The sequence below is a fragment of the Paramisgurnus dabryanus genome, chromosome 2 (assembly GCF_030506205.2).
Source record: "Paramisgurnus dabryanus chromosome 2, PD_genome_1.1, whole genome shotgun sequence".
NCBI lineage: Eukaryota > Metazoa > Chordata > Actinopteri > Cypriniformes > Cobitidae > Paramisgurnus > Paramisgurnus dabryanus.
In genome coordinates, this window is record NC_133338.1 from 42,431,026 (window position 1) to 42,447,860 (window position 16,835).

Consider the following 16,835-nt stretch of genomic DNA (forward strand, 5'->3'; position numbering starts at 1 on the left):
ATCTAAGTCAATGTTTTTATCATTGTATTCCAGTAAGCAGCATCAAGTAAGAAGCTTGGGGAAATTAAAGAGGATAACTGACCGTTGAAGTTGAACTTGTCAGTGGGAGGTCGAGAGCTTTCCCAGAAACTCAGAGCTTATTTGCTTATTAGCACGTAGCAAGACACTTAAACCGGGAATCTATTATATCTTTACCAATCTCAATACTGTAGATATATGTTGAGCTGAGCAGCCAGGCCGCCCTTGTTGTTTCTTATGGGCATATTTGGATGCTTTGTATACATGTAAGCTTTATGAAATTGCTTGCTAAAATTGTATTGTGATGATAGTGGACCAGCACTGTGCTTGATACCTTCCACCTTATCATCATCATTAGTAGCATGAGCATCAGTTTGATGTGAAACATCCAATTCCAAAAAGTAGTAAAACAACTTGGCTTTACCACTATAGAATACCGAAGCGGGCCTTACCTTCTGATAGGAATTTCTGCACCAGTAGGAGCAGAGTTCATTTAAGGTGAGTGAATGTGTGTTGGTGGTCCGGGTTTAGGCTTCATGTGGTTTATGAATGGCAATGGAGACCACAGAGCAATTAGGCATTCAACACTCAAGGGATGTAGTATTTTCTGCTAGCTGCTCATGTTTCAAAACAGACAGAAGTAGGGCTTGATTTTGAAAGATCAGAAGGTTATTCTTTAAATCATGCAGGGCGTATGATATGCACCTAAAGGGCAAATTTCCTGGGATTACTGCTTTACAGATGTATTTAATTCTCTAAATCTTTACATGTACAATAAATGGATTCAAAATCAGACAATACAATTCTGACTTTAAAGGGATAATTTTTCCCAAAATAAAATTATTAACCCTTATATTGTTAGGGGAACCATTTACTTCCATAGTTGGGAAAAATATTATTGTGGAAGTGAATGGTGCCCCTGATCTGTTTGGTTACAAACATTTTGTGTTCAGAAGAAGAAAGTAATTTATACTTGAGGGTGAATAAATGATGACAGAATTTTCATTTTTGGGTGATATCCCTTTAAGGCTTATGTATTGACTAATCTGTCCTGAATAACAAGTTGTTAGAATTTGACAATGGGAATGTGAGAGAGGGGTGTGATATGTAAGCAGAAAAAAAAATAAATGGAAAATTGAGAAAGTACACAGAAAGCTTATTTATTTAATTTTATATCCGCTTAACCTTTGGCTTCAAATTTTGAGGTCATGTGATAAAGCAGCTTGTACTTTTTGAAACAAATCGAATGGGTGGCTACACATCTTCAAAGTCTTGTACCACATGTATATTCATTTTAGTTGAAATAAATTACGTGACCCTGCATGGACCACAAAACCAGTCATAATGTATTTATAATTAGTAATATGTGTTGCTAAAGACTTTATTTGGACAATTTTAAAGGCGATTTACTCAATATTTAGATTTTTTTGCACCCTCAGAGTTGTATCTCAGCCAAATATTGTCCTATCCTAACAAACCATATATCAATGTAAAGCTTATTTAGCTTTTAGATGCTGTATAAATCTAATTGTTATGAAATGATGAATTCACAATTATGAAACACAGGTTCATACAGTACATGAAGAAACTAGTTTTGCCCTACAGTTACATTTCTCTCTGGAAACATTGATTCCTAAGTGAAGGTTACAAAGCTCAAATATCTCATTTTTTGGCAAGTGTTAAGACAGCTGTGTGGTTCAACCCTGTGATCTCTGTGACTCAATACTCCCCTTAGTGGTCAACATCATAAACTTTATCATGTAGACTCATTGTATGCTCATGTAATGCTTGCTAAATCTGACTAGGAAAATCAACCAAAATCCCAAACTACAGTATGGCACAACCTTGCAACAGACACCGTTTGTTTATTTTATTTCAGTCAAGTCTATAACAACTTCTGGATACTAAACATAAAAATGGAAACATTGTTTAGAAATACACATTTTACACCCCATGATGATCTTAAAAAACAAATTCACTGTTGTAGATTAGATTTTTGTCGTTGTCTGTTAGCAAATTGAACATACACCACACTGTGGTGCAACATAACACAGTAAGAACCAATGCAAGCTTTACAAATTCATAACACTAGTGTTCAATGGGTTTTCACAGACATGTCCTTCCTGGTTAAATCAAATCAGAATGGAGAAAAATTACACCAACACCTCTTTTTCATGATCTTACGAAAATGAATGCGCTGCTAAGAATTTGTTAAACAAACGGCAACAAGGAACTACAGAATGAAAAAAAATGCCTCCTGCAACCAAATCAAGTTTCTGGATATATACTTTCTTTTAATATATTTATAAAATACTGTTTCATTTAAACAAAAAAGTTTTTGTACAAATGTAAGTGAATGTGAGCTAATAATGAATGAAGGGTAAGTGTGTGAGGATATAGAGGTCCGGACGTCACGTGACCTATTCTGTTTACACCACCATACTGGCAGGCAAGGACAGCTGGGAGCGAATATGAAATGAATAGCACCAGCAGGAGTTCACTGCGCACTTTATAGGTAATAAAAAATCCCTATAATGCCTTTTAACGTGTATTAACCCAGTCATGTTCCACATTTTAAACTCTTTCATGACATTTCAGAGTTACTATTAAACATAAAACCCTTTGGTTTGTAAGGTCTTGTTTAAAATTACTCTATTGATACCAATGCTACAGCGCTTAAGCACTCTATGATTGCCTGCCAAAACTGGTGGAGTTTAGTCTGCGTGACGTCAACTGCAGGAGCTCTATTGGCAAAGAACCCCAAATTTCATGATAAAGAATAATTTTGTTTTATACTAAAAAGATGTTTTACACAATATACACATTTTATTACAAACAAAAGCGATAAGTGACACTTATAAAATTATTAAAATGTCCTGATACAGCAGTGTTAGTACCACCAACAAAGTAAAGGAATAAAGGATGATGGGGAAAGATAGCCTTTAAAAAGCAGTCCCACTAATGTAGCGCGTCAGTGCATTTGGTCTCTTTGATACTCAAAGTGCCGATTTGGTAACATGGAGACAATTCCACTCGTGAGAAAAAATAAAAACGAGTGAGAGAGTCCTTCTCCCAAAACATGTACTATTTATGTAACATCAAAATCTTGTAGGAAAACGTAGAAAAAGAATCTCTATAAAACTTTTTTAGGAAATAGTGAGAAAAACATTTAACGCACTTAGTGTCAAAAACTGCCATGGCACCTTGTTTGATTTGCATGTTTCTTTGAGGTACTTCTTTGAAAAGTCATTAAAATATTAATAAATGTATTCTTTTGCTGTGTTGCACAGTAGCACCGTAGTTAGAGTTAAACGTGAAGATACTGCACCAGTGGTGTTCCACTGATGTTCTGCATGACGGCCGCAGTCGCTGTAGATGATGGCGGATCCTCATCGACAGACTGCACAAATGACATCACGTTACGTCCTCTTCATACACACAATACAGCGGCTCACCCGCGTCTGCAAGTTTCCAGCTTTGAGGGTTTCAGACTGTGGCTTTCTGTTTGGACGAAGAAAGAAAGTGATTAAAGCCTATCAACTCTAATTATATACTTTAATATTTTAATGGTTCCACAAACAGTGATCGGTTTGGTTATGAACTTTCCTCAAAATAGCTCAAAGAAATTTATACAGGTTTGTATTTTGTTATTTGCAATTTGGTGAACTATGCATTTAAAACAAGGCAGCAAGATATTTATTCCTTTCTGTACTATGCGAAGTTAGTCACAACATATATGTAGCCTGTCATGTGTGTGGTTCCTTTTTTCAAAATATGTGTTCTGCGCATCAAGAGATCCTGTGTGCATCACGTGTCTTGTCAAAATAAGTGCCTGCTGCAGATGCATCTAAAGGGTTTATGATAAAAGAGACGCTCACGTTTGCCAGATACTCACATAATCTTATGCCTAATCAGAGTTTAATGTTAAGGGAGTGTATTGTGTGTATTTTGTGAACGTGAGCGTCTCTTTAATCATAAACGGTTTTGGCGCGTATGCAGCAGGAACTAATTTTGACAAAACACGCGATGCACATGGTTTACATGACGCAACAAGCACATATTTTGAAAACGCAAGCAACAAACATGACACTCCAAACACTTATTTTGAATTATTTCCCCTCAGATGAGCAGTCACAAGCCGCCACTGCTATACATACTATTTCCTGTTTGTTTTAATTTAAAGTAGCATCTAAAGAGTATGACTATGCAGTGTATTTATATTCTGTACACAGATCTTACCTGAACATTTCATTCTTATCCACAGTGGCCAACCAGAAGCTATAAGAGTTGCCGTAATAATTGCATGTTCCCCGTCCGTGGCACTCGATAAACGGAGCAGAGCGGAATTCCTCTAGACAGGATCCCGGAGAAGCAAGAGCCTGACCTGAGCCTTCAGCACCAGCACTAGTGTGCTGAGAAAGAGAGAGATCAACATAGCATGCATGTACAAAGTTTGATATGTAAGATTATCTCCATATGTGTGGGCATATATTTAGAGTCACTTGACAATCAGAGTTTACTGTATATGTAACATACCATCATGAAGGAGTAGCCAATCCAGAGGAGATCCCAGTTGCGTGGGCAGGTTGGCACCTGAATGGTCTGACTGTGTAAAGCAATCACCATGGCTGGGGCTTCACATACAGAACACCTACAAACAAAGACACACACAATTCATGCAATGAATTTAGTTAATTTTACCTTTTTAACTTACTGGATACTAACACAAAACCTCACTGATGATATAGACCTTGGATTACTGTGATTTTTTCTTACCTACTAATGAAAGGTTGAATGCTCTCTCCAGTGAGGGGCGCCATGTTCATGGGCATGGGCTCTTGTGTGGACAGCCAATAGGAATAGTCATTGCGGGAGGCAAAGTTGCAAACATTGTTGATGTCGCAGAACATGAAAGGCATGGTGCTGAAACGACGTAAGCAACTACCGGCTGTGCCTGTAAGTTATTTAAAAAATAGACAATATTCATGATATGGATGAGTAAATGCATCAATGTGTAGGTTTTACAAAATAAAATATCATGCAAAGTGGTATTTGTTTAAAAGAAAGGATGCACAGAGGTTTTTAACTTTTAGACAATACATTTAGATACTGCTTAAAGGTCCCTTTTTTCCTGATCCCATTTTTCAAACTTTAGTTATTGTGTAAAGTTGCTTTTAGTACATAAATAATACCTGCAAAATTATAAAGTTCAAAGTTCAATGCCAAGCGATATATTTTCTTTAATAGAATTCCATTTAATAGAAAGCCTACAGTGAACGGCCGGTTTAGACTACAGCCTTCTACTTCCTGGTTGAATGACGTCAATATTAGAGATTTTGACTAACCTTTGCCCACAGGAATACGTCAGTCGCCAGCTAAGGTCAAACGCTCTTTCTAAGCTAAGATGTGCTCGCTTAGTCTACGAGTCCGTAGTGTGTCCCATTTTTACACTCTGAAGTGTGCTCATCAGCGCCCCCTTTGCACCCAGAATGCGGTCTTCTGTGAAGCCCACACTGCTGCAGGCTCCATGAACTTTACCTACCCAGAAGTTCTTGTGAAAGAGCAATCATACGACGGATGGTCACACTGTTCACACTGACGGGCAACTCCCCATCCTATTACTGATGTGACGATCGAGTCTGTCCCAAAATATGACTCAGGTGCGCCCTCGTGTACTAGCGTCAAGGGTACCTAAGGTCTGCACTACATCAAAGTCATCAAAGGTTGGAGTCTGAGGAAGTCCACAATGTGCCTGGGTTGGTAAAGTAGGTGGAGCTTGCAGCAGTGCGTGCTTCGCCAAAGGGTGCAAAGGGGGCGCTGATGAGCACACTTCAGAGTGTAAAAATGACAGATGGTACACCCTACAGACTCGTAGCCTAAGCGAGCATGCACAATTCAAGGCCACAAGACCGAAAGTCCACATAAAGTGTGCCATTTGTGACTGGGCCAATCTGGGAGGGGGTTGATGAGAGGAATCAAGTGTTTCATATAAGGAGAGATCTAAACCATGCTGGGAGGGGTGCCACATAGGACTGGGTTGGGAAACACTGGCTTAATATAGACACTGATTAAAATTAGGGCAATAAAATAACTCTGGTTGTCAAACTGTTGTTAATCTTTTATGGCACTTGTATGATGGAATTGCCTTCATTTATTTACTAAAAACATGGTTTGGCATCAAAATTCCACATAATTCATTGTGTCCAAGTACGTTTTTGAGCCCACTGTACGAACTTGGTTTCCATGTGATATACGTTCTATATATATCTAGTGGGCAACCATGAAGGTACTCACCCAGGTCCTGTCCGTGAGCCCTCTCATTGCCTTGCACATAGAGTAAAGAGTAGCCTTCATAGATAAGGCCTGTTCTTTCAGGACACGGTGGCATTTCTGTGGTCTGACTGTGGCGCGTGATCAGAAAACCGTGTGCTCCAGATGATGATACTGAAGGACCAGGAGGACCCGGAATTCCATCTGGACCAGGAGGACCGGGATAACCACGTGGACCTGTAAATAATTACATTATGGTGATTGGAAGGTTAATACTTTAGAGGAGCTACTTTCTGAGCTATTGAGCAACGTTTTCATAATGTGGATGACAGTCTATCAGTTTGGACATGGGGGCCAACAACATCTTATTTTAATAAATGAATGTCTCAGATTTAAATGTATACACTTTTTTATTTTTACCTGGTTGTCCAGCTGGTCCTGTATCTCCTTTCCTACCAGGTTGACCACTGAATCCTGGAAGTCCCAGTGGACCTGGGTCTCCGGGGTTGCCAGGTGAACCTTTAGGAAGAAGTGACACCACCAGATATGATGAGGAGGTTGTAGAAAACCAAATACTGGTTTTCCCAGCTTTTCAAGTAAAAATCTTGCCCTGTTGTACTAACAAAAACCACTAACCTGGAAGACCCTGCAAGCCCTGGGGCCCTGGTGGACCTCTGCTGCCTGGTTCACCTTGTGGTCCAGGCAAACCACGATCTCCCTTCACAACAATAGGTCTCGGGGCTCTACCCGGTTCTCCACGGGGTCCTGTGATTAACAAAGAGAAAAAAATATATTAAAGGTGTATTTTTATTGGAATGCTAAGGGAAAAGATCATGCCCAAGTTTTATACAAGCATACCTTCAGATCCAGGATCACCTGGCTGTCCAGGTGAGCCAGGTTGGCCAGCAGGGCCAGGCTGTCCTTTGGTTCCTACAACACAGAGTTTTGTGCACAAAACATCTTTCAATTAATGCTACAAAACAAGCAAAGGATTACCGGTAGTTTAACTTTAGTTAATTTAAAAATAAAAAAATCATTATTTACATTTTAAAACTTCCATTCTGTGATGCAAAATTTGCTATAACATAACCCCCCCTCTCCCTGTGTGTGTTTGTGTTTGTTACAACATTAGGTCAATTAATAATGACATCATTTTTTTTGGCTAGAGGTTATAGGACAACTGACCTGGGAATCCATCAACACCATGAGGTCCGGTATCACCTTTAAGCCCACTGGGTCCTGGTTGCCCTGGATTACCCTTATCAAAACCAAAAGCAATAAATAAGTGCATACAACTAACTAGTCATTATGGCCGGATAACCGCATATTTTCCCAAAATAGTCAATAACGAATAAATTACAGTAAAATTTTAAGTTATGCAGCCAATGGAATACAGTGTATTCAAATGCAAATTATGTACCAGCCTTAAGGTAAAACCAAGGCCGTGAAACATAGAACACATGTATATTGCTTACCGGGAAACCAGGGGAACCGTGATCTCCTTTCAGTCCAGGTGAACCTGATGGTCCAGGAAATCCTAGCATGCCCTTCTCACCCTTTATTCCTCCACCACCTGGAAGTCCACGAGGACCCTCTTGACCAGGAGGACCTTCATATTCACAGGACAGAATTCAGTTAGGAGACTGTTCAATCTAATCATATTAAAACCCAAAACAAATAGCATTCATTTCATATCATGAAAATTACTAAAACAAGCATTGTTGGGTTTGTTTGTGTGTGCGTTCATCATATGTACTATAGTACCGAATCATTGTGAATCTGGAATACAGTGTTCTGGAAATATGGGCACAGACAAAGAGAAAATCGTAAAAATATATTTCTACAAATGGATAGGTTTAAAAAAAAGAGAGGGTGTTAAAAAGTAGATATAACCCATCTCACCCCTTTTATTCATTGGTAAAACATCTAAAAACGAAAAAGTGCACATCATGATACAGATAGGTATCAAACAAAGAACCTACAGTAGGGTCAAAGGTGAACAGATTTCAAAAGTGAAAAGAGGAACAAAATGAAATGTTTAAATTAAGAGCATTCTTAATTTAAAATTGGCCTGACACATTTACACAGACATTCATCATCAACTGAAAGTAGAGATGCACCGATACCCATTTAAAATTTTTCCACCAATACACAGTTATTCAGACTAATATCTGCCAATACCAATGCCGATTGGTGGTTACAGTATATTAACTTGCATTAACTAAACTCTGAAGATTACATTTTCTGAATGTTATTTATTCGTATAATGACCATAAATATTGAACATCACACTAGTAATATTTCTTTACATTTTCTATACACAGAGTTCAAATTCATTGAATTTTCCTGTTCTCTTTTGATTGACAGAATATCGGCCATGACCATTGGTTGTTATCTGCCGATACAGATATTGGCCAATATATCGGTGCATCTCTTACTGAAATAAAACATGGATTTTGGATATGAATATTGTAATGCATGTACACCTGGGGGCCTGTTTTTATCAACAGTGCGTAAACACAAATTTCATTTTCTGCCTTGTACAGTTTTTTCTTTTGTAAGTTATGCCTCAAGTAAGTAATCCAAATTTCCTCCACTTGGCTTAGCAGTATATTTTTTGAGAAGTTTTCATCCTCTTTGCCATGATTTTGGTAAGAACATAAACATTTATGTGATTTATAAGGTGTTGTCACCATATGGTTCACCGGAGGCCTTTTTATAATGCAAATGACTATGAATGTGGATGCACACAGTACTTAAGAAAATGTGGGATTTCATCAACGAAAACGTACTGATGTGCTTAAGAACCACATGCGCACAATTTATAAATACAATTTTTTTGGACTTATGCACAGTCTATCTTTCTTAGGACAAAATATAGAAACTTTTCTTTGCACGCATTGTTGATTAAAGATGCCACTGATCACTGTGTAACATCTAATAACCATGAAACAAGATCTATTCATACACATCTAGAAAAATGTTCAATTATGCACATACACATAATTATAGTGTGGTATACTTTACTTTAACATTAACTTTTCCCCCGCCAATGATGAGTTATCTTGTCACTTAGGAGAAAACGTTTTCCTGCCAATGACGAGTTTTTACGGCAAACCGTATTTCCACTATTATCCACCAGGTGGCGCTCTTACCCAACTTCTATAACACTAAAGCATCCATTGATTCAAAAACAGCAGTCTATAGCCGCCTTTCCATTGCACACGACAAACGGCGGCCGATAAACCGGAAGTCATTCATTTCATATGGAGAGTCGCAAAGGGGCTGCGTGAGGTGCCGACCATCTGCGGATGCGTAATTTTCGGATTGGTTTTAAGTGTTGGATCTGTTAAATTTTTTTTACTTGTGTGACTACATCACATGCGATATGCTAACCGGAAGTGACATATTCATTTTCAGTGTATTCCTATCAAAAACTGTGTGTGAGGTGAAAATTATTAATCATTTTTGTTTAACTTTATCAGTAACATTTTAATCCTTAAAAAAGCCTATTGATTACTAATAAGTAATATATTATTAATTTAATATGTATACGTTATTTTAATCTTGTCTCCATATTGACTTCATTACGAAGTCTTCATTGACTTGGGGGCGAAGTCCGACAATCATGTCGTGATGTCTTGTGCAGTGGAAAGGCGGCTTATGTTTAAATCATTATTCTTAATCTGATCTCTAACAAAAGTCCTTTACAAAAATGCAATTATTTCAGTTTTTTATTCAAAATTTGGTATTTTTTAAGAAACCTACCCACATTCGAGAGGTAATAAAAAGAAAACAAATGTAGGATGAAACTTTTTTTTGAAGAAGAGGGTCTGTTCTTTCATTTAATATATTGTCTGTATATATATATATATATATATATATATATATATATATATGTAAAGAAAAACATTTCTGAAAGGCTTTAAACTGTTGTGAAAATCATAAAAAATGCTGGCACTGTTTGGCAACGTTTTTTAAAAACAATGGCGGGGAAAGAGTTAAATAGCTTTACTATGTATAATGGAGGATTATAAAATTCCTAAAAATAGGTAGAATGTTAAAAAAAGTATTATTTTCACTGCATCCGAAACCGCCTACTTCCATACTATATAGTAGCAAAGCAAGTATGCGAGGCGATTAGTATGTCCGAATTCATAGTATTTGAAAAACAATAGGGCGAAAAGTACCAGGATGAATAAACTGCTTCCGGCAAGATGTTGGAATGTGCATTCAATGGACACTTTACTATCCTGTGACCCCATGCGAGAGGAGTCACCCAATGAAGAAGTAGAGGCCTTATATTCAAAATGTAAGAAAGTGATAACGCAGCTCTATTCAAATGACGACCTTTGTCAAGTGTATCAACATGGTGGATGTAGTACATCCGAATTTCATTTACACTGTATGTATTTTAACAATCGATGAGTAGGTACTTTATCTAATTCAGTACGTACTGTCACAGTATGCGGTTTCGGACACAGAGTTTTTGAATAGGAGAAACCTAACCTGCAGGGCCTGCAATGATCCCATGTCATCAGGAGGAGCACAGTCATGTCACAACAAACAGGAAACACATGTCATACCCAGTACATACTGGTTCCAATAACAGAAACTGAACAAAATGGGCCACCATTTTCACTGACTTCCAAAATCTTTTATAGTCTGTCAATAAACTAACCTAAATCCCTTATGTATGTGTTAAAATCCAAATCATAGTGTTTGCTTTGTTTTTGTCTGACTGGAGCCCATTTTGAAAGGCCCTGTTCTGGAAGTTTATATTTCTTAAAGATCAGTTCATTGCCCATGCAAAGGTGCTGTAACAGGCAGACAGGTACTGTGAACACAAAGTCGATTTAAAAAAAAGTTGGTAACAAGCACAGGCACCCTGTAAAGAAAAACTTGCAAATTCCATTGCTGAAGAGAAAGAAGGTGGTGGTTGTGAAGACACAAATAAGCCAAATCACAACTGAACGGACTGGTAAACAGATAAGCGTTGGTGAGGAAGACAAGACTCTGTGTAATATTCAAAGACAGGCCCAGAGCGAATCTGCAAACTTTTTATATTTTCACGTTAACCTGAATTTAGACATGATACATTTTATTGCACAGAGATGAATGAAACTTGTAGCTTAAAAATGGAAATAAATGAATAAACGATAAAGGGACGGGCATGTAAAATACTATGTGAATGTAAGGTAAGTGAAGCTTTCTGGGCATGCAGATTGCTTGTGGGCCTGGATGGGCTTTCTTGTAACACTGACTTCACAAAACATGCAAGATGTCTATAACTAGCTTCAAACCAGAATTACACTGATTTGTACACATAAAATACGAGTAAAGAGTGATGTGAACAGAAGATCGCTGTGCCTTGTGTGTCTTGATTTTGGATTGAGTGTATTTGTGCACATTTACAGGGATTTTAACTTATGCAACATCCCATGCAGAAATGACATCATTCCTATTAAAGCCAGTATGCCCTCTGGTTTACAACTGCAATGCAAATTGTGCTGAAGCAGTAATTTCCAACAATTTAGAATTGTTGACTTAAACACTGAATGGGTTAATAATAGGTTTAACAAATACTTTTTCTTTATTAAGGAGTTTTAATTATGTTTTAATACCGTTCAGGTATCCCACTTATACAATATATAAAGAATGAATGTAAATTGGACTCAGTTTACAGTCATTATTTGTCCAATGACATTGTATAACACAGAGGGCAGAGCTGACCATAAGGATGAGGTGTTTAACTTACCGTTTCTTCCAGGGGGACCAGGTGGACCTTGGTTACCTTTAGGCCCCTGCGAGGGGGGACCTGGAGGGCCAGTTGGACCTACAGGACCAGATGGGCCAGGCGACCCAGGAAATCCTGGATCACCCTTTGTACCAGGGAATCCAGGACTACCAGCAGGGCCTTGAAAACCGGGGTCTCCTTTAGGCCCTGGGACACAAAAAAAAAACCATGAAATTATCCAAATATTGCTAAGTGTGAAAGCAGATATTGATTTAAAAAAAAATGAGGAGAAAACCCAGCACTTTACCTGGGAATCCTGGATTTCCAGGTGGTCCTTGGCTGCCAAGGCCTGGAGCACCTGGGTTAAGAGTTAAAAAGAAATGATTCTAAGCACATATTATGTTTACCAAGTAAAAACATATAAATGATGTTTCTTATGCCTCCTTTGTTTTTATTTCTACTGTATGTAGTATGCTACACATATGATTCCTTATACAAGAGTATATAGTGAATAAAGGACACACCTGGTTCACCCTTTTGTCCTGGTGGTCCTGGAATACCATCGCGACCGGCCAGACCTTTATCGCCAGGGTTGCCGGGAAATCCAATTCGACCAGGGTCTCCTGGTCTACCAGGTGATCCACCAAGACCAGGAGGACCTGGTGGTCCATCTGCTCCCTTAGGTCCAGGGGGGCCACTGGCACCTGAGATTCCTGGGAGTCCTGGGTCACCCTTTGGTCCTGAGTTTCCGGTCTGCCCTGGAGGCCCAGGAAGTCCAGGTTGGCCTTTCAGCCCAGGAGATCCAGAATACCCTGGATTGCCTGGTTCACCCTAGGAATTTTAATAGGAACTGGTTTTTAAGACAAAATATTTCATGCTTAACTAGTCAGAAACATCCATAAGCATCTAAAAAATGTATTTTGCCATATTAAACACTAAAATACACCCCATCTCAACATAATAGCTGAAAATGACATTGTTTTTACCTTTTGCCCGGGACTTCCAGGTAATCCATATCCTGGTGTACCAGGATCACCTTTGATTCCTGGAAAACCTGGTGTCCCTGGTGATCCCGGCTGACCGTTTCGGCCAGGTTGGCCAGTGTTTCCTTTCAGTCCAGAAGGTCCTATTACAAAAAGATAGTATAAAGGTATCTAGCATCAAGGTTTTAGAACCTCATTGACATGATAAGAGTTTTTGTTCAAGACTTTTGGAAGCAAGGAGCTGACCTGGTAATCCCATCTCCCCCATGCCACCCTTGGGTCCTGGGCCTCCAGGAGGCCCTGAAATTCCTGGGAGACCAGGATCCCCTTTGGGACCTAAACATGAGGAGAAAAAATATTTGTCATATTTATACCCAATATACTTACATTGTACTTCAACTTTGCCAATAGGTTTGGAACTGGAAAAAGACTTGAATGAAGATGCTTTAGATTGTTCCTACCTTACTTCATATTTCAGATTTTTGTTTATATAAGTTTGTATACATATACCAGTTTGTTTTCCCTGCTTTACCTGAAGGTCCTGGTTGTCCTGGCCTTCCGTCTTGCCCAGGGAAACCAGGGTCTCCAGTGATCCCAGCAATACCCTTTGCTCCTGGTGGTCCATTGAAACCTATATGACAAATATAGAGAATCAGACAGTAAAAATTTGTGCAGTTAAATGCATTGACAGCTCCTTGATGCAGTTTTGATCTTTATGTATGACTATGGCGATACATTAAGACTGCAAATATAAACAACAACTCTGCTAAAGAGATCAGAAAATCTGGTTTTAGCTAGGCTTGTGTCTTTAGTGAACTTCTAAACTATCTTAACCAGCCAGACTTTTGTGATCAACCAGCAAACCTTTAAGCAAAAAATCATTCCCATGCCGTCCAACAGAAAATTCTATTAAAGGCTACTTGGCCCAACATCGGTCACCAACATTTATTGATTGACAGGTTTTGTTGGATCATTCCATCTGGAATCATTTAGACACCAACAACAGGATGGCAAGATGGCAGACAACAACAGCAGGATGACTCACCTGGAACTCCCGGTTCTCCTTTATCCCCCTTGAAATTTTGTGAAGGTGGTAATGTGCCATCCGAGCCAGGAATACCTGGGTCACCTCGGTCTCCCTTTTGTCCGTCATAACCAGGGTTTCCTGGGCGCCCTGGGACACCATCATCTCCTGCAGGTACCCAAAGCAGAATAATGTTTAATTTCATTAAAAACTTTTGTATTTTTTCCTAAGTACAAAAAAGACATGCTTGCAGACCTTTTGGTCCAACAGAGCCTGGTCTGCCAGGGTTGCCGGGGGAGCCAACAGGTCCTGGTGAACCCATCACACCCATGTCCCCTTTAGGCCCTGCATTATAGAGACGGATTAGAGGTGATTTAGATTAAGGATTTAGAAACAAAACATACATTGTTATTTAAATACAGTAAAAATGCATTTTATATTGCAAATAAAACTACTCTGTTGTTATTGCTGCTGAATCATATTACCAGGCAGGCCAGGTAGGCCATCTTGACCCAATGTTCCCGGAACCCCAGGTGGGCCAACTAGGCCAGGAGGCCCAGGAAGTCCAGGGCTACCTCTGTCACCTTGCAAACCTGGAATACTTGAACCTGGAGGGCCACGGTCTCCCTTTTCTCCATTATAGCCAGGAGCTCCTGGTACAGAAGAAATGACAATGGTGTTCTGAATGTAGTGAAAATCTGTTGAACTGTTACAGACCCAACATAGGAACATTAACTATTAGTATTAAATAAGATATGTGCTCTTATTTTAGTCCTACATTCATCGTTTATAGAATTGTTTGTTTATTTATTTATAAACGCCATTAAAAGGGTCATATTCATAAAAAATAACAACAGTGTTACCCATTGAGCCTTTGTCATAGAATTGTATGGGATATAAACTTTGATTAAGTCGTTACATCTTATCTAATGTTATCGGCTTCTTGTTAGGTTTTCTGCATAGCCAGGGTTAAAAAATAATGATTTTTCTCATGTTCCCAGACAATGTTTTCTTCCATCAACCTATAAGCAATATTATTTTGTATATACAATAAACATAAAGGTTTCAAATCATACAGTCCAATGCCTGTTGTTGCATTACAGAGCTAGAAAAAAACATCACAAGCATATCTTTAAAAAACGCATTTAAGGGAAATTTTTCTGGTTTCACATGTCATAAAAACTGGACATGAATTAATTACTGGCATACCTAAAGTGCCCACAGGGCCAGGAGGTCCAGGAGGACCAGGGGGACCTTGAACGCCAAAGGCAGGGGGTCCTGGAGGGCCACGGGGACCAGGACCACCAGGAAAACCAGCATCACCTAAGTGGAAAATGCAGGCAATTGTATTTACTTTGGTGTACCACAGCTTTATGTTAGCATAACAGCCAGTGCATCTCATACAGCAATAAGCATTACTTATCTCTCTCAGTTTAGACATGAAATAATTATCTACCTTTATATCCAGGAGCACCGTCAATGCCAGGTCGCCCTGGTGAACCAGGGTTTCCAGGGAAACCAGGATCACCTTTAGGCCCGGATACACCTTTAGGCCCTGGATATCCTGTGGGACCTGGGGGGCCTGGTAGACCAAAACCAGGCTCTCCCTTTGGGAAAAAGACACTTATTGGTATCCCATACTCAAAATGCATTTACAATTATATACTATATAGGCGGGGTTTCCCAAACAGGGATTAGCTTAAACCAGGACTAGGCCTGGAACTATAACTAGGTTTAACATGCCTTACTAAAACCATTACTTGTGTGCATTTTGAGGCAAAATAAAGGCCAAAGATGTATTTTAAGATATGTCAGTGCAAGTATTTTTCAGTTTGGACAGCCCTTACTTTTATTTTAGTCTATGACAAGTCTAATCCCTGTCCGGGAACCACCCAATAGTGTTTAGTATATAGTGCTTCTTACTTTAGATCCAGGTGATCCAGGTTGTCCGGGAAGTCCATCCAAACCTGGTCGCCCAGGAACACCAGGCCCACCAGGGGAACCAGCAATACCAGGAAATCCTTGACAAATAAGATAAAACTGTTAGTCATAGCTAAGACTCTCATTGGTTTATTGCACGTTACGCCCAAAACACACCCGTTACTCATAACGAGAATAGGAAAAAACGTTTTCCAGTTGTTAAATTAGCAAAAGTGGATTTGGACACGCCCGTTTAGACTGTGCGCTTTAGACAATGCACTTAGATTGTTAAAGCTGCGGTCGGCAACTTTTTTGATCATATTTTTTGATCATATTCACTGAAACCAACACTATGCTACGATAGAACAACATAAATTAGACTATTTAAGAAAAAAAACGTGCTTCTAGCTCCACCTAGAGCCTGTTATTTGTTTTGCAAAAATCCACCGCTCCCGGTTCACTTGGTCCAATCAGCGCAGGCCGGTTCATTTGGTCCAATCAGCGCAGGGCTATGTAAAATCTGCCTGTCAATCATAGTACCTGCACGCGCCACAGATACCCCCTCCTCCTCGCACGCATTACAATATCACGTGCATCCGCCTGAAGTTCACAAGTGTGTTGGATTGAACGCAGGGTGACGGCGAAGAGAACATTCACTAACAAACTTCCGATTCCTCGGTTAACAACCAGAACTAGGTAAACAACCAATGAAAAGAGGGAAACAAAGACAGAAAGCGACCGTAACCGTAATAAAACTAGGATCAATATCGAACCAGCATTTGAAAGGTGGAGGAATCTACGAGAATTTAAAGGGTTCAAGCTGGACGTAGAGCTTGCCACATTTCTTCTCGATAGGTTATTGTTCTTTATCAACCAGTGATTT

General features: G+C 39.2%; 1 protein-coding gene across 1 annotated transcript in view; it reads right to left on the reverse strand.

Annotated features, from left to right (window-relative positions):
• Positions 1-1,874: 1,874 nt before the first annotated feature.
• col4a5 (collagen, type IV, alpha 5 (Alport syndrome)) overlaps positions 1,875-16,835 on the reverse strand; it is a 39,375-nt gene continuing 24,414 nt past the window's right edge. Inside the window, exons 28-49 of the mRNA XM_065289066.2 lie at positions 15,956-16,053; positions 15,489-15,639; positions 15,242-15,355; positions 14,518-14,685; positions 14,288-14,377; positions 14,054-14,200; positions 13,541-13,639; positions 13,255-13,344; positions 13,012-13,151; positions 12,550-12,856; positions 12,333-12,383; positions 12,047-12,232; positions 7,764-7,897; positions 7,474-7,546; positions 7,147-7,218; positions 6,925-7,053; positions 6,709-6,807; positions 6,313-6,525; positions 4,795-4,972; positions 4,555-4,669; positions 4,258-4,430; positions 1,875-3,519 (exon numbers count right to left, since the gene is read on the reverse strand). Coding sequence (XP_065145138.1) covers positions 3,438-3,519; positions 4,258-4,430; positions 4,555-4,669; positions 4,795-4,972; positions 6,313-6,525; positions 6,709-6,807; positions 6,925-7,053; positions 7,147-7,218; positions 7,474-7,546; positions 7,764-7,897; positions 12,047-12,232; positions 12,333-12,383; positions 12,550-12,856; positions 13,012-13,151; positions 13,255-13,344; positions 13,541-13,639; positions 14,054-14,200; positions 14,288-14,377; positions 14,518-14,685; positions 15,242-15,355; positions 15,489-15,639; positions 15,956-16,053 — 2,909 coding nt within the window. The 3' untranslated portion in view covers positions 1,875-3,437. The remainder of the gene's footprint in view (positions 3,520-4,257; positions 4,431-4,554; positions 4,670-4,794; positions 4,973-6,312; positions 6,526-6,708; positions 6,808-6,924; positions 7,054-7,146; positions 7,219-7,473; positions 7,547-7,763; positions 7,898-12,046; positions 12,233-12,332; positions 12,384-12,549; positions 12,857-13,011; positions 13,152-13,254; positions 13,345-13,540; positions 13,640-14,053; positions 14,201-14,287; positions 14,378-14,517; positions 14,686-15,241; positions 15,356-15,488; positions 15,640-15,955; positions 16,054-16,835) is intronic.